This window comes from Aedes aegypti, chromosome 2 (assembly GCF_002204515.2).
Source record: "Aedes aegypti strain LVP_AGWG chromosome 2, AaegL5.0 Primary Assembly, whole genome shotgun sequence".
NCBI classification, from domain to species: Eukaryota; Metazoa; Arthropoda; class Insecta; order Diptera; family Culicidae; genus Aedes; species Aedes aegypti.
In genome coordinates, this window is record NC_035108.1 from 289,186,008 (window position 1) to 289,213,615 (window position 27,608).

The 27,608-nt window shown below is 37.0% G+C and overlaps 2 protein-coding genes across 16 annotated transcripts in view; one reads left to right on the forward strand and one right to left on the reverse strand.

The window, feature by feature from the left end:
* LOC5565384 (PIH1 domain-containing protein 1) lies at positions 1–27,481 on the reverse strand. The gene is made up of 5 exons (XM_001649687.2): positions 27,294–27,481; positions 27,127–27,226; positions 490–1,202; positions 281–424; positions 1–202 (listed from the first exon to the last, which is right to left on the reverse strand). Exons 1-5 carry the CDS (start codon positions 27,363–27,365, stop codon positions 161–163), a joined length of 1,071 nt encoding a protein of 356 aa, XP_001649737.1. The 5' UTR covers positions 27,366–27,481; the 3' UTR covers positions 1–160.
* The window catches only part of LOC5565387 (multidrug resistance-associated protein 1), a 56,752-nt gene continuing 37,409 nt past the window's right edge, over positions 8,266–27,608 (forward strand). For all 15 annotated transcript variants that reach the window (XM_021845304.1, XM_021845306.1, XM_021845305.1 and 12 more), the window contains exon 1: positions 8,266–8,411. The gene's annotated coding sequence lies outside the window, so the exon portion shown is untranslated. The remainder of the gene's footprint in view (positions 8,412–27,608) is intronic.

Genomic DNA, 27,608 nt, shown 5'->3' on the forward strand with positions numbered 1-27,608 from the left:
TTTATTCTATTCAATAACCTGATTGAGAAAATCCATTTTGTTACAGGCTTTCTTTTCCTCTACCTCGATTAACGTTTGCTTCAAAATATTAAAACTTAATGATTATTTCTTACCTCATCATTTTGATCAAGGGAAATGTCGGATAAGTATTGCAGACGCCTCAAGCGCGCTGGTTGATAACTGGCATGATTACATTGAGCATCTGTAAAAATATTCAACACAAGAACTTCAAATATTAGCTTAATTCTTAAACTTTTATATTCATCAAACAGAATCTTACCTTTGTTTTGGTATTGAACTGGGCACTTATGCGGGACCCATCAATTTGGTAATCCACAAATGCATCCAACAGGTAGCCTTTCTTTCTGGCTTCCAGCAGGATTCGATCCTCGCCAATATCCAAGGTGATTTCTTTCGCCGAAGTCTGCAAAGTTGATCGTTTGTAAGTGAAAAACGATAGTCGTAATTTAAACAAATCTCGTAACTTACGCATTCCGGCAAGTAGAACTCTCCAATCAGTGTCTTCACTCTACCACTTGCAGGCTCACGGAACAATCGACAATCAGGTTTCTTGGAAGCAGCTTGCGAGATGGCAACCTTTGTCGGATCCGGCACGTACTCATCCTTGCCGGATAGCTTATTTTTGACGTCTTTCATTGTTTTAATTGTCACCGGATCAATCTCTTCAATTAGTTTCTTTTTAGGCTTATCAATACCCAGCTGCGGTGTTTCCAGTTCCTTTATTTTGCTCAAATCGCTTTCCGTCGGATATTTGTAGCTTTCCAGGACCGTTTTAACATCTCGGTTTTGGATGTTGTGGGCGGTTAGTTTGTCAACGAACTTTTTGTTCTTAAGCACCCGCCAATCTGTCTCATCGAGCGCGATGTTATACTTAGAATCGATCCCCTCCAAGACAATCGTAATTAGGAAGTCGCGCATCAATCCACCTGATTCAATTTTCTTAAAGAACGTCGAATTGACCGCAATGTCACAAACTTGACATTGTTTGTCTAGGTGGTCCTTCATGAAGCGGGGCTGGGTAATGCTCATGGGAATTTTAAAGGAACTCGGTGTGCCGTCATTCAAAATGGCCATCAGTTGATCCTCGGTGATGTCTTCCGGTGCCGGAATACCGTCAGTTTGGCAAACGTTTATGAAAAACTTGTTCCGAGTGTCTTTCCGAAATGCCTTGATGCAGAATCCTGACGGTAAAGCAAAAAAAAATGTTCATAAGAGTAATTCATTAACCCTCCATTACCCAATCCCGCCTTTAGACGGGGCACACTATGGTCCTTTGGAATGTTGTGTATATTTTCTTAGCTTGGGAATTAAAATGATTTTTTAGCTTAAACCTTGGGCCATAACACGCGTATTACGGAAGTTTTACCTATATGAGTTTTGGAACATTTATATAATTTTGGAAAATATTTGAAAAATTGTATTATTTCATAATTGTAATTGAAATTGCTCAATCCACACCCTGGCAGACAATTATCCGCCAATCTAGACACGGGCTGGGTGAAAACCTACCAAGCCTCCCCCGTTAACATGTCCTATACCGTTTAGCACACCGGGATCTTCCACAAGCAGGCGCCGAAATTAACGCGGTCCCACAAGTTTCAGATACATTAAATAGATATAGTCTCTCTGGCACTGAACCGAATGGCGCCCTCCGCTAGTACTGACTCTCTGCACGCCAAACACAATATCGAAAGTAGCGCGTTGTATAGCAAATCAGATGATTTATACAGTACACCACCTCCGACAGTATGCCAAATGTACAGGAAAGACAGCGCCAGTAAAAAAGCGGAAGGCGCATCCATTTGAAGAAGCAAATCTCAAGAACTACTCCATATATCAATGCGAAAAATTAATCATTTTATTCTATATATGTAGTATACAACCCATAAAATTTTCAGCTTCATCGGTTTACTAAAACTCGAGATTTGCTTCTGCACAGTTTTGATGATAATTGTTAAAGTGAGACAAAAGGTAGGGAAAATAACACGATCTTCCGTGTCACCTTAAAGTGCTTTTCATGTACTTTCAAGTCCCTGAGTAACTTGTAAACTCCTACGCAATTATGTTTTGTCGGCCTATACGTTACCTAACACACAATCTTTATTTAGCAAACTATTTGGATCCGAGATTTTAAGTGCAAATTTAGCATGTTTAATAAAACAAGCATCCAGTTTTCAGTTGAAGAAGTTGATGATACTGTTATTTATACCAGCTATATACAAGAATCCACTATTAATGTACTATACGGATATCAAAAAAAATCAACGCGCGGTTATGATACTTCAGTATTCGAGTTGTTGTATCGGTGTATGTAGTGGGAAACCTTGCTTGTCGTACATGGTATCAGCATGGTGGTCATCTATCAGCCTAATTTAATAATACCTACATTGGGTTGCAACAAGCATTTTGATTTTGAGATATTGATTTGCCTAATAAATGACAATAGTCACATGCTTACTATCCCATATGACAGTGTTGATGATTCTATTGTCTATCGCTCATCAGTTTCGCGTTACCCGGCAGGGACTTGGTCCACTGTACCCAATACTCTGCTGTGTCTTAACTTCACGCAATACATTCTTTAGATGTGTGATATAGTTTGCGGAATATTATGATTTGTCACTTCATTCAGATGAGAATTTCTGTTATGGGACCATATTCACATATCAGATAACTCCCACCTGAAACGATGTAATACATCGGAGACATGCAGATTTAGATATATGTGTACGATCTATGCCTAGTTCGGCTTTGATCGACAGGCAATCAATGTATTCAATTTTTCAACTAGCTTGAAGCGATGAACATTTCAAGACAAGCTCTCCACTATATCTGCTAGCAATCACCGGTCGTTGATAGACATTTCGGTTCTTTTCTGGTAAAGAAAGATCCGATTGTATGCCATGCTTTTCAATGCAGCTGGAAAAACAAGAACTACACCCAGCACCAAATAGTATATGTAACTATGAGGCGGACCGGAAGATTTGATGAGTAATCCTCACCTATTTGAAAAATTGTACTATTTTATAACCTACAAAAACCTAGGTCTAATTTGCCTGGTAAAAAATTGTGCATTTTATATTTTTCTACAATCGGTCTATCACAGAAAAAGGGTTTAGTGGAATTGGAAAAAAATCAAACCGGTTTTACGAAAAAAATTAAAATAAAATAAGTCTCAAAAAATAATAAATTTAATATTTTTAAAAGTACCGCAAACACTCAACTTATTATTATTGTCAAAAATCGATTCAATCAAGGAAATAAAAAAAACATATTGTTTAAAGTCTCTCATGTTTAGGAATCCCTTTATTTTCCAAGAAATTTCCTCAGGCGTTTATTCTTGAACTCGTTTAGAGAACAACATCCGACATTTTTTTTGGGATTTTTCATGAATCATTGCAATACATGTTTCGAAAATTCTTAATCCCATAGATATCAATATCAATTAGATAAAATCCAAAAACTGTACAGGCATCATTCCAAAAACTTCTTAGGAATTTGCTCAGAAAGTTGTCCAAGAAATTGATTGATCAGTGATTTTTTGTATTACTTCTTTTTTGAATCCATGTATTTTTTTGAATAATTTGTCTGAGAGTTTTCCCAGGAGTTCTTACTATGGTTTTACCATAGAGATCTTAAGGGATTCGTCCTGATTTTTTTCAGACATTGCTTCTCGATTTATATCAGGAAGTTTTCCAGCTATCACGTGCAAACTACTAAAAGAATATAGCTAGAAATTTCTCGAAAGATTTATGCAAGTATTTTTTTTACATATTTTTCCTATAATGAAGAAAGACTTTTTCTTCTAAGAATATCACTTGTATTTTTTATGATTTTGAAAGCATATCACTTTAAGCAAATAAGATTGAAGTTTTCTATGAAAGCTTAATCATCATAAGTGTGCTCAGATCGGGAAGAGGTATGGCAGTAATTGCAAAATCGTAATGGAAATTGACGTGATCGTACCTGCCACACGATGTAGGAATGTGAAAATGGCAGCTAAGAGCTATGAATAACTATGGAAGTGCTCATTGAACACTAAGCTAAGAAGCAAGCTTTATTCCAGTGAGGACGTAATGCCAAAAAGAAAACAAAGAAAAACGGTGAAAGATTTAACAGAAATAAATCTTGTCCTTTAAGATGTTTGTCCAATTCCTAATATCAGAAAAACTTAAACTTTCATAATTTGGTCATAATTTGGTTCGCCTCTACAAAAAAAACAAAACATGTCTGCTTGTTGGTCGCTCCTCCCTAGATGTTAGGCGCACTCACACATATTTTATTGGCCTTTACTGACCGGACGTATCGTGCGGAAGACCGATGATAGCGCTGACATGATGATCCGCTACTAGCACAAGCATTCGTAATTACTCCGTCATCGTTTCGTTGTCATTCGTCATCGAATGCCTCAGTGCTGCTCAATGCAATGCAATACGTATTCCGTTAGGCTGATCCACGCTTACACTTATCAAAAGATTGTGACTAACCTTACGCAAATGTTTTGTGAATGGTAAATACATATCATGAAAATACGAACTTTAGAGGCTTCCTGACTGAAAAAAAAACAGATAAAAGAGGGAACTAGGAGATAGGACTTTGATATCTTATACAATCTGACCAGATGATTCTCTAAGAATACTCTTCACGACTCCACTACAAGTACTACTGTTTTCTCCAGGAAGTTCTCAAAAAATGTTCAAGTATTGGATCTAACTTTCCTTCATATTACTTTAAATATTTTTTAGGCATTTCATTTACTTTTTTACGGACTGCCTAAGGAATTTATCCAAGAATTTTGTTGTAGATACCTTCTAGAATTCAACATTGACTTTTTTCTAAGGATAACAACAGAAATTATCTCAGAGATTACATCAAAAAATCCTCCAAAGATTTTCTCAGGAATTTTTAGAGAAAATCCTGAATATACAAGATTTTATCCAGTGATTTTCCTATGAGTTGCTACAAGATTAGAACATCTTCAAAAATTCAACCAGTAACTTCTCCAGAGATTTCTTTAACCTGTGTAATAGACCGGGCCAGCTCAGTATGGGAGAAAAAAAGTTGTATAATTCCACGGGGCACCCTCCAGGTCCTTGGGGTTAGAGGAAAGCTTCTTGAAAATTTCAGCTCATTTAGTAGTGTCATGAGCTGGCGTATTTGATTTGCAGGTCATATGGGATTTCCAGCTCACATATGGGAAACAGTACATCATCTACTGTTTCTGTTTGGTTCAGGAAAGTTATTGAACGCGTTCAATTGAACCCAGATTAACAAAAACACTACTGGATACCATAGCGAACAATATCGTAGAAGGTTGTGTCATGATTAAATAAGCATAAGCATTGATGACCGTATAATTCGTAGTTGCTACTTCGTGATTCGCACAAGGAACCAATTAATGTAGCGTGGGAGTAGCTTTTCATCTGTACACATCTGTACACTTTCGAGAACTCCAAACATCAAAAAGTCAATAACGGTGCCGGTCACGTCCTCACGGTCATCCATGAAGGGAAGGAATGTTAGTGTGACTTCCATTGTTACTAGAGACCGAAACCACCTCTGCATCTCCATGGTTGTCATGGGAAAGAGTTTTGTTAGTGGGGAGGGATCATAGCTGCATATCTAGGGGGTGCCCCGTTGAGTTTTACTACTTTTCCGTTTAAAATTATCTATGATGAAACTTGTGCATGACGAATTCCTACAAAGATGGTTAAAACTCTTCTGGAATCTTGAGAGAGTATTAGAAAAATGATTAGATATATTGCAAAGCCAGTCAAAAAAATATTAATAGACAAAATCACCTGTACAACAGTCAAATCTCCCTTATTCGATATTTCGTATCTAGATATCGAGTTAGTAACCATAGTAAAAATTGTATTTCCATATGATACGGAAAAATAAAAAAAACTGCTGGGAATACAGTCGACTCCCCACAACTCGATATTCTGTAACTCGATATACTCTGTAACTCGATGGATTTTTCAATCCCTCAAAATTTCCATACATCGTGCTCTCCGTAAGTAGATATTTCTATAACTCGATATCTCCACTAGTCGATGCCACGTGAGAGTTAAATTTATCTCCATAACTTGATATCTATTTTGAAATCCTTCTTATTCGAGGAAGCTTGGACTATTTTTTGTTTGGAAATGGCAAGTTATAATAAAATGTGTTTGAAAAAAATGTCAGTAAAAATAACGTGATTTTCTTTAGCATTTCGAAAAAAAGTTTTCAAATACTGTGAAACCTGCATGAGTCGATATCTGAAGGGATCATCGACTCATAGAAATATCGATGAATGGAACAAAAATGCTTTGAAAAGTTGTTTGAGGGGACCATCATAGTAACCATGAAATTAAGTTTTAAGTATGGTTCTATGGGTGGATATCGAGTCATGGAACATTGACTCATGGAGGTTTCACTGTAATATTTTTTTCAATACTATCAACAAAATAATACAGTCAACTCTCCCTAACACGATATTGAAGGAACCATCGAGTTAGGAAGATATCGAGATACAAAACACGTATTTTTTATTTTTTGAAAATTTCAATATTTTGAAAAAAAAAGTTCAATATAGTAATTTAAATGCGAAAAACAGTAAAATGTTAGCACCTTTATCAATGTTTGAATCATTTTCAAAAACATTCAAATCTTATCACTCTGAAATGGCTTATCGGCCTTTATTTACTATCAGTATAACCATAATTATATTTTTTTTGGAATTTTTATAATTTGATATTGTTTTGACTAACAGAGGGATCAAAGTATACTAGATTGAATTCCATCGAGTTAGAGGAAATATGGAGATACAGAATATCGAGTAAGAGAGAGTTGACTGTATTGCTTTCTTGAAGAAGTGATCATATATGTATGTATTGGAAATAGAGAAATTTGTTCCTTTGATTTAGGGATTTTTGTGTCGATATATTCTATAGTTTGATAATTCTATAAATCGATGCTCCCTTGAATATCGAGTTATAGGGAGTCGACTGTATAATAGAAAAAAAATCAATCTTCTTAAAATTTGCACCTTATTTCGCCATGGTGTTCCTGAAATCGCCACCCTTCATAAGAAATCAACATAGGGGGAGATCCCCCAGTACCGAACAGCACCCAATACCGGACAAAATGGAAAAATCATGGTTCAATTAGAATTATGTGTTAGAAGAACTATTACAGCTATTACAGAGAGTAATGTTTGCGTAGAATAACACATCATTGAAATATGTATGCCTTTTTTAAAAAGTAGAGATTTTTGAAAATCACAAACAAATTTACGTATCGTTTTATATTTGAGCATAATTAGTAATTATTTTGAATATAGCAAAATAGTTTGGATCTGAGAGAGACTAGCGAAGAGGAAAAATGTCAACGTCATATGCAGCCCAGATTCCGCTGTCACGAAACGTCAAATGCAGCCCATCGTTTCTATGGCTAAAAAAGTGAAAAGTATTGTATTCAAAATAAAATATCATTAAAAACCTCAGTCAGCGGAGTAGTTTTTCCTAAGATGCTGATAAATTTGAACACAAGACTAATTATTTATAATGTCTGCTACGTTTCCTGACATGAAATTTCACTCAAAATGCCGTTTATGCTTCGGTGTGATGCAAACACAATAGTTTTTTTTTTTGCTGAGATGGTCATGTGAAAGCTTGAACGGTTTGCGCAAAATTGATGTACTGAGTGGAATAAGAAAAGTGCAAGTGGTCCAGTATTCGTCACCCCAATTTTTAGTACAAAAACAAAGTTCCTGTCCAGTTCTCATATTTTTCTTGCTGAACAGGAATTGAAAGCTTCATTTTAACGTATTTAAGGTAAAATGTACACTGGTACAAAAACGTCGTAAGTAATTAAATAAAACAGTGTATAATTTTGTCATTGAATTTAATAGAAATTTCCTAGTTTTTAAACGTGAGCTGAAAGCATGCAAAGCAAAATTAAGGCAATTTACACGGCGAAAAAATGTTAAACATTTTTAAAAGACAGGTTTTCATCCTTTTTAAATATTTTCTCAAAATCGTTATGAAAGTTACTTACGTTGATTTGAAAAAAAATAATCGAAAAATAATAAAGAAATAAAAGTCACATAATTGAACTACCCATCAATTCAATTTTAAATTTCGAAGAGTTTACATCTGTAAAACACCTTATGTGCCAGTCTGTCACGCTATAGGGGGCACCGATTCACCATCGTAGCTAATCACAAACATCGAGCTGCCGCGCCGGTTGTTCTTACATTACATTGCTACGTATGTGAACCACGACGCGCACGCAGAGAGAACCGACGAATACTCAAAGCTAAGCGATTGGCAGTGACATTCAGTTATTCGCTGGAACTTGCCGCGAACGGTTCAATCCCTCGATTCGTCCATTCCCCCAAAAGTGTAAGTACAATATAGCAATTCAAGCCTTATAACCGGCGATCTACAATTCGGTTGACCCAAAGGAAACAACGCCGACCACGAGAGGAAATTCAAATTTCAAAGTTCGAAAACGGGGAATACATATTCAAGGGGAGCATTAATTGGTGGAACACGCAGAACAGCGCCAGAAGATAACTACTAAGTAAGGACTGAGAATGCGGCTGAGCGGATGATTTTCAGCAGCATCTAGACTTGATTGATTCGCTAGTAGTATATTACGTAATCGGTCAATTGCATCGCCGGCGAATGTAAATATAGAAGCCCGACATCGTTTCAGTAGGTTGATTGAAGTGATTCGGAGTGATTATTATTTTTAATTAGTGACGACCCTTAATGGAATGACCCGTTTGTAGGGTACGGAATTTTATAGAACGGACCATAAATCGCGTTCTATTCAGCATGTTCATAAAAGTGTGACCCTGGTGGATGAAGATAGCGAGTTAACCGTGCGAACTGGAAAAGAGGCAAATGAGAGTCGAAACAGGTTGTTTAGTGACTGTTTTTTTTTTGGAAGAAGAGACCAATAAAATGAGAATGAGTTGAGATTTGAGGAATGGTGACGTGATGCTGTTCATTTGACCAAAACCGGATTCTCTTAATTTGGTGCAAGTCACAAGCCGCGAATTCCGAGCACGAGTTTATGATTCTGAAGGCGTGTGTACACCTTACAAAGTGCGTAATGAGTGGATAATTATGTGAATGGAAAAGGCACAGCGTGGATTGAATGGACCTGTTGAGTCTTGAAACCTACATAGATTTGTAAATGACTCATAAGAGAATGACAGTGCAAACTATCTTAATTTCGTCGTGTGAACTCGTTTCAATAAACAAATATTGACTCTACTCGAGGTGCTCAGAAGAACGAATACAAGTTGTGAATGCGTTTGTTTGTTTTGCTAATATATAGCTGCCTGTGATTTGAATTGCTCCGTACGGGTTTCTGTGCGATATTGAAGGGCGTATATCGACGATTTCGATTGTGCCAGCGCTGTATTCAAGGGCGTATAATGCCAGCACCGGAAGAATAACAATACAGCAGCAGATTGATAATGCAGCCTACGGAATTCTCTCACAATCAGTTATGATGGAACACACATTCAATGGCCAGTAAGCACGTGTTGCTTGGAGTCAGATTAATACCCTCACTATAACCGATTTTTGTTATCGGAGCGATGAGTGATCATTCAAATTACACGATGACTTGCCAGATTGAATAGATTCACATATTCAATTCATGTGAGCACAAGAGACGACAAGTTTAACAATTGCCAGTTGTTGTGAAATTGCTTTCCACTAACTCCAACCGCATCTGCGGACATTCAAATCAGATTGTAAAATTATGGGGAGCTGAGGTGTGCACCGAAGCATATTCTACCGGCGACGACCGTGTACCCTTTTTTAACGGCGGTGGTGTTGATCGATGTAGTTAAAACAAACATTTAGCTAATACGAATAAGCTTTTCATTTTCTTTCGAGTTTGGTGAATTTCCCGACAGATTTATGATTTATCCCAGCAAACTACTACATGACTACAAGCAAGATCTTTGATTGTTTCCTTGCAAGATCCATAGTGTGATTCAGATGAACTTTTAGAAGTCTTCCTGACGATTTGGAGAATTTCTAAATTTGAAGATTATTGTGTAGATTCCGACAGAGGTATACAGAGGAATTACACAAAAAATTCGTCAAGTATTTGAAAAGGAATTTGTCAAACATTCACTTATAAATCTAATAAAGATCTCATATTAACCCTCCAAGCTCCGGGACAGACCTTTTATTTTCAATCGACGGGTGCTTCGAAACGAATAAGTTTAATCAAACTCGGTTTTCACTGATCAATGGGACTTTCTGTGAGTGGGTCGTTCAACCCGGAAGTTCAGGTCTGAACATGTTTTTCAACCGGAAATAAGTGTTCCCTAGTCACAACTTTAGCAACGAAACTAATATTTAAGATAGGGTTCTTTCTGGATGTTTGGACCTTGACGAAGTAAGCCACTTTGCATACCGTTTTGTCTCAAATTCCGAACAGACTCATATTCCGAACACTCGTTTTTTGTATGACGATGAGAATGTTTCGCTGAAATATCTATTTTATACCTCGAGAGTTATGATGATTCTCTAGTTTGAGATCAGTACAACTAGCTAAAATAAATTTATTTGCGAAACTATTTACATGGATATGATTTATTCATGGTGTTCGGAATTTGAATCGAGGAATATGAAACAGAATGAATGAATGTTGTTCGGAATTTGAATCAAAATGTTGTTCCATACTTTTACGTACAACAATACTAAACAAGTTTAAATACTTGTTTTTAATTATGAGTCGTGGTTTACGGCTAACCAGCCGAATGGAAGTTAAACAACTACCGAAAAGCTAAACATTACATATAATTTGCAATTGGATTAGATGGACAAATTGATGTGAAGATTTGCGAAAAAAGTTACACGTCTTCTCAGTGAGAATCGAACTCACGACTCCCCGATCTCTAGTTGGGGCGCGTTACCACTACGCTATGAGAGGACTCATGAACGCAGAAGTTAACCTGAATTCGATTTTAGCTCAATAATCACGTGGTCCTTTTTCGCAAAGTGCACCTCTTTCGGAAGAATTAGAATCCAATTGCAAATTATATGTAATGTTTAGCTTTTCGGTAGTTGTTAAACTTCCACTCGGCTGGTTAGCCGTAAACCACGATTCATAATTAAAAACAAGTATTTATCGAGCAACGGACTCATGTTCCGTAACCGGTCGTTTGAGAACGTCGCGACCCATTGGAAGCCCTCACAATAGAAACCTCAGCCAGTACAGTTGCTGGCTATTGTTGTGTGCTATTTCATTACCTAAAAAATAATGCGCTCTCGGGCTAGGCTTTGGATATTAATAGAAAGCGTTGTGTTTGGATGGGCATCTAATTCTTCCGAAAGAGGTGCACTTTGCGAAAAAGAACCACGTGATTATTGAGCTGAAATCGAATTCAGGTTAACTTCTGCGTTCATTAGTCCTCTCATAGTGTAGTGGTAACGCGCCCCAACTAGAGATCGGGGAGTCGTGAGTTCGATTCTCACTGAGAAAACGTGTAACTTTTTCGCAAATCTTCACATCAATTTGTCCATCTAATCCATTTGCAAATTTTAAATAATGTTTAGCTTTTCGGTAGTTGTTAAGTTTAAATAAACATTTTCATCGGCACACCCAACAGATAACAGTTAGACTTTGCAAAGAAATCCAAATTTTCACAAATGTGAGCTAATTTATGCCCCCCAGATGCAGTTGAAGTCACTGTTGGCCTTAAGTTTTCGGAATATGAGTCAAAACGGTACATAGTTTTTCCAAAATTTATCTGGAATATGTTTTGGAAAGGGCGTAACTTTTTTACCCGATATGATTCAAAATAATCGAATCGAAAAATGACAACTTCTATAAAGTGTTGTATGGATGACTTATAGATAATTGTCCTAATTTTTAAATGAAAATACGGAAAAAATCTTATGTCATTGTCAAACAAAACTAAACCAATGAATGTCACAATCATCTCAGAACTCAATTCAGCTAATTAAACGAGTCATCAGTTTACTTTAAAATATCGAGAATTCCATATAAAAATTATCCCATTTGTGACCTACACTAAAAAAATAAGATTTTCAAAAGTGACCTAAAAAGTTTTGTGACCTACACTAAAAAAAAGATTAAAGTCGATTAAAAAAAATGTACAGTTTGTACTTGGTTGACTTTTTTCTCAAGATAGGTAACTGTGTTTTATTTTTTAATATTTCTGGTGATATATCGGCTATAACATTTCGATATCGAAGCGATAGCCGGTAATTGAAATATGAAAAAAAAAAAAATTTCTCTCACATGTTATCACAATTTCAAAACAATAAAGGAATAATATTTTCGATAAGGTATCATATCTATTTTTATTTGTACTCTAAGAGTGTGGTGCCAACTTCGAATATAATGTGGCGAGAAACGCGTCCTTTTTATAAGGAAATCTCGATAATTTAGAGTAAACTGATTACACAAAATTGACGCGCTTATTGAGCTGAAGCTGAGATAAATGTGATTTTAACTCGTAAGGTTTATTTTTTGGAAATGATACGCTAAAAAAATGTATTTGAGAAAAAAAAGTTTTTGTTAGAAAAACTAGTTTTCCTTAAAAGTGCCCATCTAGCGATGTTTCGACGGTCGATAGAAGCCATTGCCTAACTTGAGACGCAATTTCATTAAAATAAAAAATAAACAATCGTTTTGGAACGACTAAAATATATTTTTTCAGTGTAGGCCGGAAATGAGACAATTTGTATATGACATTTTCGATAATTTAAAGTAATCTGATTAGACCAAATTGACTCTCTTATTGAGCTCCATTGAGTTCTGTGATAATTGTGACTTTTACAATTTGCCCTCGTACGCCAGCTAGCTAAACAGTTCGCGACAAAACATTTTTTTGGTAATTCTCCAGGTATTTCTTCACATGATGTGTCTTATATTTCCCATGGAACACATAGCAAGCTTAGTGGCATCGTATAGCGGAAGGATATAGCTTTCATCTAAGAATTGAAAAAAATGGCGGCCATTTTGAATTAGGACGCCATTTTGAATTTTGTTACAAAAACTGTTTTTCCACCATTAGCGCACCGCTCGTTTAGAATTCTGAGGTCACCATCAGAAAGCTGAGAAAAAACTGAGTGACATAGGCTACAAAAACTACGTGAGCAATGGTACCCTATGAAATGAAAGATTTTCTAAATCAGTTAGCCTTTCTTACTCAGTTCTTTTCTCAGATTTCTGATGGTCACCTCAGAATTCTAAGCAAGCGGTGCGCTAATGGTGAAAACACGGTTTTTGTAACAAAATTCAAGATGGCGGCCAAATTAAAAATAACCGCCAAAATGTTTTTAGTCTCAGATGAAAGCAATATCCTTCCATTAAATCTTGGAACGCTTAATTTATCAAAAATGGGCTTTTTCGCAAACTGTTTAGCTAGCTGGCGTACGAGGGGTCCACCAATTTGAGAAAATCGAAAGGACCACCCTTTAGTTATAGCATATACTAGCGATCAATGATATAAAATTGGAACTCTAACGATGGGTGCCGATGCCGGCCTGGTTTCAACGAGAATTGCTCATTCTGAAAGAAAAAAGAATTCTTAGAATCGCTAATAGCATATCACGAGCATGTCGAGGATCTTACTAGGAGTTTATCGGAGAATTCTCAAAAAGGATCTCGCTCGGGAAGAATCAAGCATGTTCTTCTTACAACTTCCTTGGGGGTCGCGACCCACAATTTGGAAAACTATGCTCTAAAGTATCTTGTTCGAGTAAAATTGTCTACAAAGTCACATTTTTTACATTCTTTGAGTAAAATATTGCGGCTTTAAAAATTTCTTTGAAACAATGTCACAGTTTCTATAGAAATACATTCTTAGAATCCTCGAAAATCCTCAAAAACTTTTTAGAGATTAGTTCAGGACAATATTCAAAGATTCCTCCAAGCCATCTAGAAATTCTTTTACTAATTTCTTCAGTCGTTTCCTCAGAAAATTATCCTAAAATTGCTCCAGTAATTTCTGAAGCAGTGCTTAGAAGCATTTTTTTAAGAATTTGCTCTATGAAATCCTTAAGGTGCAAGAAAAATGAAGCAAATGTCAAAAATTAAAAATCAGTTTTTGTCCTTGAAATTAACAAATCGAAAAAAATAAAAACACACAGCCTTTTTATTTTGCAAATAAAACAGCTGTGTGTTTTAATTTTTTTTTTCGATTTGTCGATTTTAACGTCAAAAACTGCTTTTTCACTTTTAGCATTTGACCCCTTTTTACTTGGGCCTTAAACATTTGAACACTAAACTTCAATGATCTTAACTCCAAAAGTACTCACAGGAATTCTTCCACCTATTCTCTAGGATATCTTTCTAATATTCCTAAAATTATTTATAAAACATACACAAGGGTTCGTTCTGGTGCTGCAGAAATTCGTTTAGGATTTAATCCAGAATATCCCACGAACATTTTTCGAAATTTTCTTACGACGACATTTTTATTAGTTCTTCAAGCTATTTTATAGGAATTTCTTTATAAATTCATCCATGGTTTGCCACATAAATTTTTCTACTCACTATTTCACAAACTATTAGGAACCCTTTCACGAATTCCTCAATGATTTTAATCAGATATTGCTCATGAAGTTTCTCCTAAAATTTCCTCCTGAGATGTTTCCAGTATTTCATCCGCGAATCCCCGCCTTATGGATTTGTCGACCACTATCTAGCTTTGATAGTTGGTATGTGTATAATCATGTGGTCAAACAAGCCTTAAGTAAAGTGCTCTTCAAGTAGTTGAGGGTGTGTGTGGCTAACTTGGCGTTTCGGTTAACGTTAACTCGATTAAAACATCTATTGTCTATTCACGTAAACACGAAACCGCGAAGAAATTCAACATTTACACCTTTTTTGGACGGAATCATTGTAGAATCTAAACTTTTCAAGATTCACCTTGCACGATCTTTGGTCAATGCTTTTGGTAAAACTTGGGCCTCGAATCCTAAGTATATCAAATGGTTTTACACAACTGTTGTTCGACCAATACTTGTGTGATGGCGAAAGGGCAAAATATGAACAGTGAAAAATTAAGCCATCTACAAAGAATAACAATGACAAAAAGTGTTTTTACGACTCTACTCCATTACACATGAATTTCGAAAAAGAAGCACTTCATTGGTCTTACCGTTTATGAGTATCTACTTTCGTAAGCTAAGGGTTCATCAATTTTACTCACTTGGTAATTACAGCACCGTTTTTAGATTGAAGTATGTGCTCTTATGTGTGGAGTGCAATCAATACTCCAACAGCAAGTAATGGGTAAAGTAATATACTTCCAAGAGTGGAAAATCTGTTTAAGTTGATTGCAGTATCCAGGCTGGCCACTGACTACACAACTATTACATGGTAAATACTTTGCGTGGTGACTTATTTATTTGTGAGTGATTGTGAATACGCTAATGAAACTGCTCAAAGTGGACGAATAATTCTATCTTTTAATTATGAAAAATCCAATATTATATCCAAAAGTTTAGATCCATAGGAAAACATTCAATTTCAAATGAAGTAATTTTAGCGTTCCTGATTTTAGTGTCTGTTACGCGCTCCAAAATGATAACCGATTGTTAAATATCACTGAATTAAATCATCTATTATCATTTTTGCTACCGCAAATTTTCTTAACATTGGCTTAACATTGGGTCAACGGTGACCACCCATTTATCTCTTTATATTTGGCTACAACCTTGAAAATAATTTACCAGCCATATAATCTGTTACCGAGAGCGTCGAAAAGAGAGGAAGCTACGATAAATGCAAGTGATAATGAAACGGTGGATAAAGTCATTCCATTAGTAGGAATGTGAATCTAGCAAATTAGTATCCAAAAATTATAATTTCTTGGCTATATTAGCTTAGACTAATATTGACCAATACTGGTCAAGTGAGTTGACTTCTTGCCTAATTTAAATCTAAATGATCGTCCTGGAAAGAACATTCTTTGCGGCATTTCAATAAATGATTAATGAGATTTTTTTTTATTTTTTTTTATTATTTTTATGTTTTAAAACAAAACAGAATGCAATTTATTTTGATTCAAATTCAATCAACAGATATTGATCACAGGGGCCCTACTTAGCCGAGTGGTAAGAGTCCGTAGCTACAAAGCAAAGTCATGCTGAAGATGTCTAGGTTCTGTTCCCGGTCGTTCCAGGATCTTTTCGTAATGGAAACTTCCCTGAGTATAATGTATCTGCTACACGATATAGGGTAAATTGGTATAATGCGCCCCAACCGGGCAATACGCCCCACTTCATTTTCTAGGGATTAAGGCTTATTTGACACGTAAATATGGTTACACACCTTGAATATCCGCGAAAAACTGATGTTGCACATATAAGATCTTTGAGAAGTATGAACAATCAATAAAAATACCGAAAACATCGAAAATCAGCTTTTTGGCGTAAAATTTTGGGTCCGATAGGGAAGCCTCGTTGTAAATGAAGCCCATCCTTTACTATTGTACTTATTACAAAAGCTTTTATCGGAAGAAGACTGCTAATAGACCCTTTAAAGCTTAGCAAATGTTGGAATTCTTCTTGAAAACATTTCTACAGCGCGAAACGTTTTCTACGGGAGTAGCATATTGCCCGGTTTGTTTTGAAACGTCAAGATTTGGACCGTATACAGAAAACGTCTTGTACTCTTTTTAGAAGTTACCTGGCAAGAGAAAGTTGCATGCAGAGCATGACCAACTAAGTAAACAACACTTTGACACCAATAACAATAGAAGTAATCCATTTTCCACTGCGATAGAGCAAGGGGGCGTATTATACCGGTTTACCCTACGAATGCGAAAATGGCAACTTTGTCAAGGAAAGCTTTTATTTAATAACTGTGGAAGTGCTCATTGAACACTATATTGAGAAGCAGGCTTTGTCCCAGTGAGGCCAAGAAGTAGAAGAAGATATTGATGACAACCAGGAGTATACTCTATCCAACAAGTTACACTTACAGCAAACCGACTATTGCTGGAAAAGTTTTCCCTTCATAATAAAATAAACAAAACAAAGCTCGTTTCTAGAAGGGTTTGTAGTTTTCTCGTTCGCCGTGTATGTTGCTTATACAGTTCTCTCGGGTGAACATGATGATAAAACGTATAGCTTTATCGCGATCCCCAATATAAACAACGATAACGGTCATATATGCGTGCTCCCCAGTGGAGGAGCTTCAGCACAGCAATACCTAGATATCAACAACACGCAGCACTTTTGCCAGTCATCACATCTTCAGGCAATCAGCTGATGGCATGGTAGCTGAAAGTTGACCGAAGTGATAAGGCAGGACCTTAGCTGCCATCCTCTCAGTTGAAGTGGCAGCTATCATTATTGTTGGGTAAGATAAGAGCAGTTTCGGTTCAACAATGTTCGATTTGAAGGCTATCGTCTAAATTTGACTGATAATGTTTGCTGACACTATACAGTAGAGTGGTTCAAAAAATCGTTTTTGCTCCACACCGCTCATTCGATTCAAGATCAAATTCTGAGTGTCCTCTCAAAATTTGAGCTCATTTGGATGAAAATTGAGACTACATAAGCCCTTCAAAGTTTATATAGGAATTACTATGGGAAAAGCAAGCAAATCATTCAATCGGTCATAGTATTTACCCATATGGTCTTGGGGATTAGAGCTACGTTGAAAATTTAAGATACATTCATTGCTATTCAGCATGACCATGCTGAGGGTCGTGGGTTCGAATCCCGCTGGTCGAGGATCTTTTCGTAAAGGAAATTTTCTCGATTCCCAGGGCATAGAGTATCTTCGTACCTGCCACACGATATACACATGCAAAAATGGTCAATCGGCAAAGAAAGCTCTCAGTTAATAACTGTGGAAGTGCTCATAAGAACACTAATCTGAGAAGCAGGCTTTGTCCCAGTTGGGACGTAACGCCAGAAAGAAGAAGAAGATAACTTGTGAGCTCGCCCTAAACGAGTGTAGCTCCTTGTTTCTAACCAAATGAATGGACGAAAATTATCACCACTGGGAGAAAGAGGAGGATCTTCTCCTCATCGTAGCATTGTAGAATAACGTGTAAATCCATTCATTTGCTCGATAACGACAAGCTACACACTTGATTATTAATGGCTTTTAGGGTGAGATCTCAAGTTATGCGAGTTTGGTCAGGTATTTTCAAATTTATAAAGCAATTTTTCTGAAATTTTCTCCAGAAATTTATTTGCTTCTGAAATTTCTATATCAATATTTGAAAAATGTCGAAAATGATTTAAGGGATTCCAGGGATCCTTCAAGGAGATGTTCATGTGATCATCCATGTTTTTCACTAGAAATCCCACCTGGTTTAAGTTGAGGAACTTTTTTCAACGAATTCATCCCAAATATGACTTTAGGATCCTTCTCGGATCTCGTGATTTTTTCTCAGGAAAGGATTCATTAGGTAGGGTGCCGGTGCCAATAATGGTTGTAATGTACCAGTTCCAATCTACTATGAAATAAAACGTACATTTTTCGATAAAAACGACTTTTTTTGGTGGATAGATCGCCTCTAGTTTAGTCGATGTGCCAAATTTCAGCTTTTTATTTCATCAAAAATTAATATAAATAATTAAGTTTACGCAAAAAATTTGCTCCCTTGCACCAATAGTTGCCGTCGTGTTCCAATAGTGGATCAACGGATGGAAGCAGTTTTTAAAATTGATGTATAAAAATGGAGAAGAGTCCCAGAGATGATCTTTATGCTTCATTCGAAAGATATTAGTTGCTGTTCCGAGGGAAAAATGTTAAACGTTTGTAAAAATTTGCCAATTTGTTTAAAATTCCTTGAATAATTCCCGAACGCCTACTACTGGAGCACTAGCGCAACTACTGGAACACGTGTACCAATAGTGGCTCAAGCGATTTTATGTGAAAAAAATAGTTTTATCACTCTTTTTATATTTTTCCCATATAGTAGAGGTTGAAATCTTTCTGTTGACGCCAAAAGATCTCTGCTAAGGCTTTTCGTTATTTTGTTATGATTTTTTATAGCTTAGATAGTCCACTAATGGCACCGGCACCCTATCTCTCATATGACTTCGCCGTAAATTTCCATTGTTCCGAGCAATTCTTAGGGATTTATTTCAAGACAATTCAATGAATTTTTAATTTTTTTTCAGAATTGTTTCCAGGATTCCCGCAATATTTTTTCCAGAGATTCTTTCAACTTCCTGTAGGATTAATATATATTTATTCTGCCCATAAAAGCTTAACTGTCCCATATGGAATTTCAAACCAACCATTTTTTCATGGTCAATTGGCATAGAAAGCTCTCAGTTAAAAACTGTGGAAGTGCTCATAAGAACATTAAGCTGAGAAGCAGGCTTTGTCCCAGTTTGGACGTAACGCCAGAAAGAAGAAGAAATCCGAATTAGGGCTCAAAAATCTTACAACTTGTTGATAAATCGGTCAATGTTGTGTTGAATGTTGTGAATTACAGAATATACCACATTAAACGCCTAAAGGTATGCAATTTTCCTTGAAATTAGCAACTTACTCACAAAAAGAGCATGTTTTTTCTCTGAAAATGAATTTTTATCCATAATGCAAATTCAAAATTGGGTTCACAGTACATGCCTGGAATGTATGAAACAGATTATTAAAATGGTGTCTTCATTTAGCCTTGGCAACAGTCGATGGTTTGGAGAAAAATCCTTCAATAGTTCATAAACCATTACCGTAATCCGGGGTAACATTGATCAGTTTTTGAGATATTTCTTAAATTTTTCATTTGAAAACACAAATGTCACAAGTTTTATATTTTTAAAACAAGTACTGGCACCCATAGTTCATGTCTATATACTGTATTTCTGTTTTCAAAAGATTTAAGGATGTTTAAATAAATGTTTTAAGTGATTTTTTGATTTAGCTGATATGGGGTAACATTGATCACCCATGTAAACCACGTTCGGTAATATTGAAAACGTCGTTACTTACTTAAATCATGGCCCCTGAAGCCGAATATGAAAACCAAACTCTTACAAGTCATTTACTTTTTGAGTTATTTCAAAAATAAAAACACCTCGAACCTCGGAATACGCCTAAAGGTAGGCAATTTCCTAAGGAAATTCTACATTCTTAACAGTTATTCGTCAATGTTGCCTAACTGCACATTCTTATGAAAGTTTTGACAACAGAATCGTTTTCGACAATGCCATTTTTAGCAATGCCGCTTGCACAACTTATATGAGACATGAATCTTCGGTAGTGTCATCTTTAACCATTGAAATCGTTGTTTCAAAAAGTTGTTAAATTTACGCATGAAGTAAATGCAATTTTCGAAAATATTTTAATTTTCATTAGCTCATGAATTTAGGAAGGAGAAGCGCAATTCATGCTTTGAAAATATTTCATCAATAAATGATGATACGAACTGTTTACGAGATGGGTACCCCGCTGATCAATGATAGACCGGATTACGGTACCTAAAAAAATCCGTTTTCCTATGGTATAATTATCTTGAATGTCAAAACGAATTTCAAAATCGATTAACAATGAATAACACAGCGTAACAAAAATGACAGTTTTGCGTGTCTCAAGGATCAAATTATGTATCTCTTATAGATTTGGGGTTGCTGTATCTGATGCCGTCCTCAGAAATATTCCAGCACGTCACAATTTTTGTATAAAACCTTGGTTTCATTGATGTTTACATTAAATTTAAAATATGATTTTCTCATACTTTTGTGTGATCTAAACCACCAAGCATGCAAAATAGGACTTAAACTTTCAATTAAAAAACAATTTACCTGAAATTGTACGATAAAATTTAGATTCAATGGATTTTTTCAACATGCTTGCAGTCTCCATAAAAAATTCTTCTTTTCTTTTATATGACAAAATACGTTACTTTTCGAAACGATCAAAAAAGAACTTTAAAAAATCGAAAATATCATAAAATTTGTTGATAATAATTGGCATGCACATGCAGTTTGAATTCTGTGGCAAATTAAGCGAATAAATTGCTATACAAGCTGGCAAACTTGCATGCAAGTTGGCTGAAATAGACTAATTTCGAATTTCCAACAGTCAACATCTCAAAAACTAGACGTGCTATGATATTTTTAAAAACGGCAATTAATTCAACAACACTTAATCTAGCGGTATTTTGGTGCTTGAGACAAAAACGTGTTCCGCAGTATAATCAATGGAATTCTACGCTTCCGCCCAAACATTTTGAAAATTTTCAAATGACGTCTTCATCTTCTGTGTGAAACGGGTTGTTACGGTTGCATGGGTGAACCGATTGAATTTAATTGATTTCAGTCAAAATAAAGATATTTTCCATGCACAAACGGTTGATGCAAGAGAAAAGAGTTCTATCTATCCAAAGGACATGGAAATGAGATGGTCTTTTGATTTACACTGGGAAATTTGTTGGAAAAAGGCCCAGAGGGTCCAAAATATATAGAGGTCCAAATTATATTGTTGTCCCACCTTTTAGGGTTAGGCAATCAGATAGTTTATTTATTTATTTATACACCAACAGACAGTAAGCCCCAATGATGTTTTAAACTAAAAAATACAGTAAAATACTAAGTTGAAACTTAACAAAACAAGGCAACAAAATGTCAAAAAAAAAACAAATGAAAGTCACAAATATTCACACAGAGAGTCGGGATAAAATTTCTACATAGTTACGACGTATTACTTGACGGGACAGGTGAAAATCAAACCATGCAGCAACCCTATTGAACACGCGTTGAAGACCGACCATAGCACTGTTTTGGCCATAGTTAGTTCGTCGCAATGGTAACCTCAACATAGCATTGTTACGCAACGTCCTGGAGTGAGCACTCGCATTGATAGATTCCAGGAGCGCAGGACAGTCTATTCTTCCTGAAAGCAAGTCAGCCACTACCATCGCTCTATTGACGTCTCTACGGGTCTGCAGTGATTCCAGTTGAATGAGTTGACACCTACTTTGGTAGCTAGGCAACCGGAACGGGTCTCGCCATGGAAGTCGACGGAGAGCATAACGGATGAAGCGACGTTGCACTGACTCTATCCTCTCCACGCCGTTACGGTAATACGGATGCCAAACTGCGGAGCAATATTCAAGTGTGGCTCGAACTAATGAGCAGTACAAAGATTTGAGACAATATGGATCCGTGAAATCCTTGGCAATACGGAAGATAAAACCCAATGTCCTGGAGGCTTTCTCGATGACATAGGACAGATGGTGTTTGAACGTCAACTGAGCATCCAGAATAACGCCAAGATCTTTAACATCTTCTACTCGTTGAAGCACCTTTCCCTTGAGCTGGTAACAGAACAGGATGGGCTGCAGTTTGCGTGAGAATGAGATAATCGAGCATTTCTCAGGATTAACTGTCAATCGATTCATGTCGCACCAAACTACAAAAACATCTAAATCATGTTGAAGAGCAACGGCGTCGGCGATGGTACGGACCCGCAGAAACAGTTTTAGATCATCTGCATAAGATAATCGAGGTCCTTTAATTACTGTGTTGACATCGTTGAAGTACAGCAAAAAAATCAGGGGTCCCAAATGGCTTCCTTGAGGTACTCCGGAAGTTGCCGTGAAAAATTCGGAAGTGAATCCTGCCAACTCCACAGTCAAGCGACGATCAGTCAGATACGAGCTGAACCAGCGCAACATTAGGCCCCCGACACCGAGCCTTTCCAACTTTTTTTTTTTTTTTTTTTTTTTTTTTTTTTTTTTCAAGGCACTCCGTGCTCGTGGCCACTACTGTGCCGGAATCATTTGATCTGTAGCTTCTTTACCGATACAGATCTATTTTTAACTTATCTATATTTACATCTGCATTTCACTCTCTCCTACTCTTTTACTCTCACACGGAGTAGGTAGGAGAGAGCTCTGCTGTTAGTGAGGCTAGCTGCCTGCGAAGAGGGTCAGTTTGTCTCAGTCACCATCTGATACTGACGGAGGATGGATGTGCTCCCCAAAGCACGATCCTCCGTGAGGCGTCTTCTGGTGGCTGGACGGATTTTTTTTTGTGGAGGGGCTGGGAATTGAACCCATGACCTTCCGCATATGAAGCGGAAGCGTAACCTCAAGGCTACAGACCCCCCTATCCTTTCCAACTTAGCGACAGTTATTGCGTGGTTTATTTTGTCGAACGCAGCGGTCAAGTCGGTATAGATCACATCCGTCTGGGCTCGATCAGCAAAGCTGTCGGCAATGTGTGAAGTAAGGCACAACAGGTTGGTCGTTGTGGAACGCCCCGATACGAATCCGTGTTGATCCTCACTAATGTAGTGTTTACAGTGGAACAGCATTGGTTTCATGACTATTAACTCGAAGAGCTTAGAAATACAACAAAGTGCTGAAATTCCTCGATAATTATTGACATCCTTACGATCGCCTTTTTTATGCACAGGAAACATAGTAGCAGTTTTCCAGGCCGCAGGAAATCGTCCACTATTTAACGATAGGTTGAATACATGGCGTATAGGAACCAGCAAATTGACGATGTGCGCCTTCAGCAAAACAGATGGAATTCCATCGGGACCGGGGTTCAACGATGATTTTAACCGTGCAGCCGCCTCGATGATCATATTATCATCGACAGTGAGCATGTTGAACGTTTCACCGAACAAAGGTACGTTGTTTGCAACATTCGCAACGTGTTCTTTGGATAACTCCTCTTCGCAGAAAACGCTGGAGATTTTTTTAGCAAAAAGGGTGCAGATATCATACCAATCGGAACCTACCTCTTCATCTAGCTTCATAACGGAGGGGAATAGGAGTTGTACCGACAAGAGTATCATGCAGTTTATCAGTTTATCAGCCACCAGAAACTCCACCTCAGGACTCACTTTTTTTATGGTGTTCAGTTGGAGCTGCCAGACAGCTTAACTTGTCAAGGCTGAACCCTCGGTCTGGCTTTTGCCAAGTTTCCCCTCTACCAGGACCAATACTCAGACGAACTAGGCTATGGTGCCCACATAAACACTGTTTTTATTAGTATTGTGCGGTGGTAGTTTTTTAAAAATACCCATATTCCCTTGCTTCTGAGAAAAGAAAGCATTGTGAAAATCAGCAGCTCCATCAGAATATTTTGAAAAAGTAGTGTAGTAGTGTCATTACTAATACTGTCTAGTCGAAATGGTTTTGAATAATTTGTCATTTAAGTGCTATTCTGATTACTCCTGTCTTTTACGTAAGATTAGAGTCTTAAGTGTCAATTGTCGTCAAGTCTTAACAAAATTAGGCTGTTTAGTAGTAATTCTAGTTAATTTCAGGTCTTTACATTCATATATCCTTAAAGAAAAAAGTCACTTTCCTTGTCTGTTCAACAATTTCTCGAAACTAGCAAGTGTACCCTAATGATCAATCACAGCGTCTTACTTTCCATAGTCATTTTATAGTGAATATTCAAGATTAAAGTTACCTTAGGCTTTTATTACAGTCTTCTACAAGATTAACTTTTCGGTGGCAAATGCAATGCTTCACAACGCCTACTTTCTACTTGTAAATTTTGCGAAAATGAAGCTGGATCAGATTATTTATACCGTTGTTACAAAAGAGGTATTTCTTATTATGGCAATTTAAAAACAACATTGTCGCCACTTATTTCTACTCAGTGTATCTACTAGTCATTTTCCTCAGAGTAATATTCCCTACGTCGTACATGATAACAATGTGTCTAGCTAGCTAATAGTAAGAGTGGGTACGGATCATTCAGGTTAGCAAAAGGCAAACTGATCGTCACCAATAGTATTAATGTCCACTTCGAATAGACTAGTTATTTGAAATGGGCATCAATTCTATCAATGACGCAGAATGTCCGTTGGATCACATCCGATATATTAATGCGTCTATGCCATATAAATTATGAAACGGCTTTAAGCAAAAAATGCCAAAATGTGATACCACCACTACAGGTCACGCCTTTGGTTTCCATCATATGGGCTAATGGATTATGCCCTCCCATCGCGGCAAGGTCGCATAACCAAGGGGAGGGAGGACATGACTCACTTTCTGCATGTTTATTCTACAAAAAAGATTTTCTGCACATTACAGTGATGCAGTTTCTTTAAAGGATGCATTAGGTACAGCATGTGGCAAACATAATATTTTACCGATATTACCATTAACAAAAAAAAAAAAAGAAAGAAGAATGTACCACTGTATTTGCAAAAACTATGTTAATCATCTTTTCTGGGGAATGTATTTAATTCTAGGAGACGGTTTTCGGGAAAATAGTGCTCAGATGAATGCTATAGAATCATTATCTGCATGTAAAGATATTATACAATTTGTGTATCAGATTATGTTTTGAATGTATCTTTTTTGAAGAACCTTGCCCTGGTCTCTGTGAGAATAATGTCAAGAACATAAGAATTTTAAAAAATATATAAGGAATCCAGGAAGAACTTTCGAAATTCAATTTAATTTATTACAAATTCTGGCCATTGTACTTTGCCAAAAATTTGTAAGATTTTTCCTTAACATTTCGCCTGTCCTGTTATGTGGAGAATTCTATCAACGATTTTAGAAGAATCGTGCTCAGAATACTCTCGGAAGTTCAACTAGGAAAATGCAAAAACGCTGCCCTGGATTTCGTTAGAACTTAATCACAAATTCGGTAGTAACCATACCTATGACTCTGTGGAATTGTGATTAAGATTCTGTGAGAATCTAGCCCAAATTGTGCTGGAAGAGTCGTGCGCAAAATGTGATTGGGAAATCAATTTGCCTAAATTTTATTATCATGCGTAAATTCCTCACACAATTGAGCACTATTCGAATATAGAAACTAAACATTGAATTCTTGAAATGTAAAGAATCACCAAAATAAAAAGTAAGAGGTTGTTTCCGAGATACGACCGCCAAGTTGACGTTGGATAACGTTAGCTTCTTCTATTTGCTGGCTTGAGACAGTCACAAACTTATGAAACATTTCTTTTGTTAAAAATCCAATTAATTTTCACACTATTTGTTGCATGTCAATTCTGATATATTATAGACATTGTGTGTTATTATTTTGTGTTAATACAAAATAATCACTTTACATGTATTCAGAACTTAGGCGATTATATTGAAGAATTGTTTTTCAAATGTATTAATTCAAAATAACTCTTTTTCATTGATTTTGTGGCCCTGAAAAGGGGAAATTAGGGAACATTACACAATCAACTCTTTAAAACACATTTGTTGGCTCTGAAAAGTGCCGATTGAATTGTTGAATTTGCGTAACACAGACACACTTTGACGGCGCACTGGTTTCAATCCTCCTTGCCCGATGAGATTTGCGGTGCGGATGACGATGTGCGCTTCAACAAGCGGCTTTGGTCGATTTTCTTCAGCCATCTCGTACAAATTAGGGAATATTACACGGACGGTGACGGCTGTGCCGCTCGATCTAATGAACCAGAATGACCGCGCTAGCCTCCCGCATGGCAATGACAGCGGAGCACTGGCTGGTAGCGACGATTTCTGGCCGAAAACGATTATGCTGGCTGGTGCACTCAAATGAGCGGCTTCAGTTGCTGCGGCTCCGAAATGCGTGGTTCTTCGGCTGTAATGCGTGTTGTATTCGCGTCCTATTGAAAACTGAACTGAAGACGCGAATGACTCTCGAAATTTTCTCGCCGACCGTGTTCACAGTCTGACGGCAAAAAGAAGAATGAGGGAAGAAGCAGGGTGCGGTGCGTTTTTATAGTGGGAAGCGGAACCAAAAAATGTGCTTGAACGTGATTGGTTAGATAAGAAAGGGGTCAACGTTTTACGATATTTCAATAGTTTGTTGCTAATAATCAATAGTGTCCTCCATTTGGATCGACGCGTAGATAAATTTCCAATCGATTCATGGATAAATATTGAAAATCTATCGATAAATGACTGAGTTATTAGCGGTCAAAACCTGACCATTTTTCGTTACATGCTCAATTTTTCGTTTTTCTGAATTGTACCCCCATATGTTGCCGTAAGACGTTATCCAACGTCAAAACTGATCAAAACGGGCAAGATATGAGACAATCATGAAACTCTTCGTGGCCCGCACAAAATGAAACCGGATGTGACCAACGGCCGTACGATGAGCATAACACCCTAACTACGCAATAAAGATCACACAAGATTTCACTTACCTGGCGTGGGCTTCACAACTTTGGATCGCCCGCTGCTGATGTCCTGGGCTTGTTCCACAATCGGTCCAAACATGCTGTTGAACTGTTCCTCCGTCTCGTCCTGAAAGTTACAAACAAACAAACGCTAAAGTGGAGGCATTCCCTTTTGGGCACCTTTTTCTACTCACCCGTACGAATCGCAAGTTCCTATCCATCAGCGATGAATCCGCCTCGAGAAAAGTGGACCGAGATCGCGACATTTTCACGAGTTTTCCGGAGTTTTACTACGAAAAATGGTTTTTGTTTTTGCACCACCAAGCAAAAGCACCACGCAATGTTTTCTGATTCAATCTCGGGAGCTAATGTCAAACTTCGGATTCGAACGATGTTTGCCGTGGTTTGTGCAAGATTGTTGAGTACCGTCGCGACGCTTTTCTCAAGTGGTGTGTGTGAGAGGCGAAGTTTCCAGAATGAGGTCCAATTTGTTTACATCATCAATGTTA

Coding starts and splice junctions, on each gene's coding strand:
- LOC5565384 (XM_001649687.2), bottom strand. CDS start 27,365: ATGTCGCGATCTCGGTCCACTTTTCTCGAGGCGGATTCATCGCTGATG. Junction 27,227..27,293: donor GGAACTTGCGATTCGTACGG/GTGAGTAGAAAA, acceptor TGTAACTTTCAG/GACGAGACGGAGGAACAGTT. Junction 425..489: donor AGTTCTACTTGCCGGAATGC/GTAAGTTACGAG, acceptor TCAACTTTGCAG/ACTTCGGCGAAAGAAATCAC.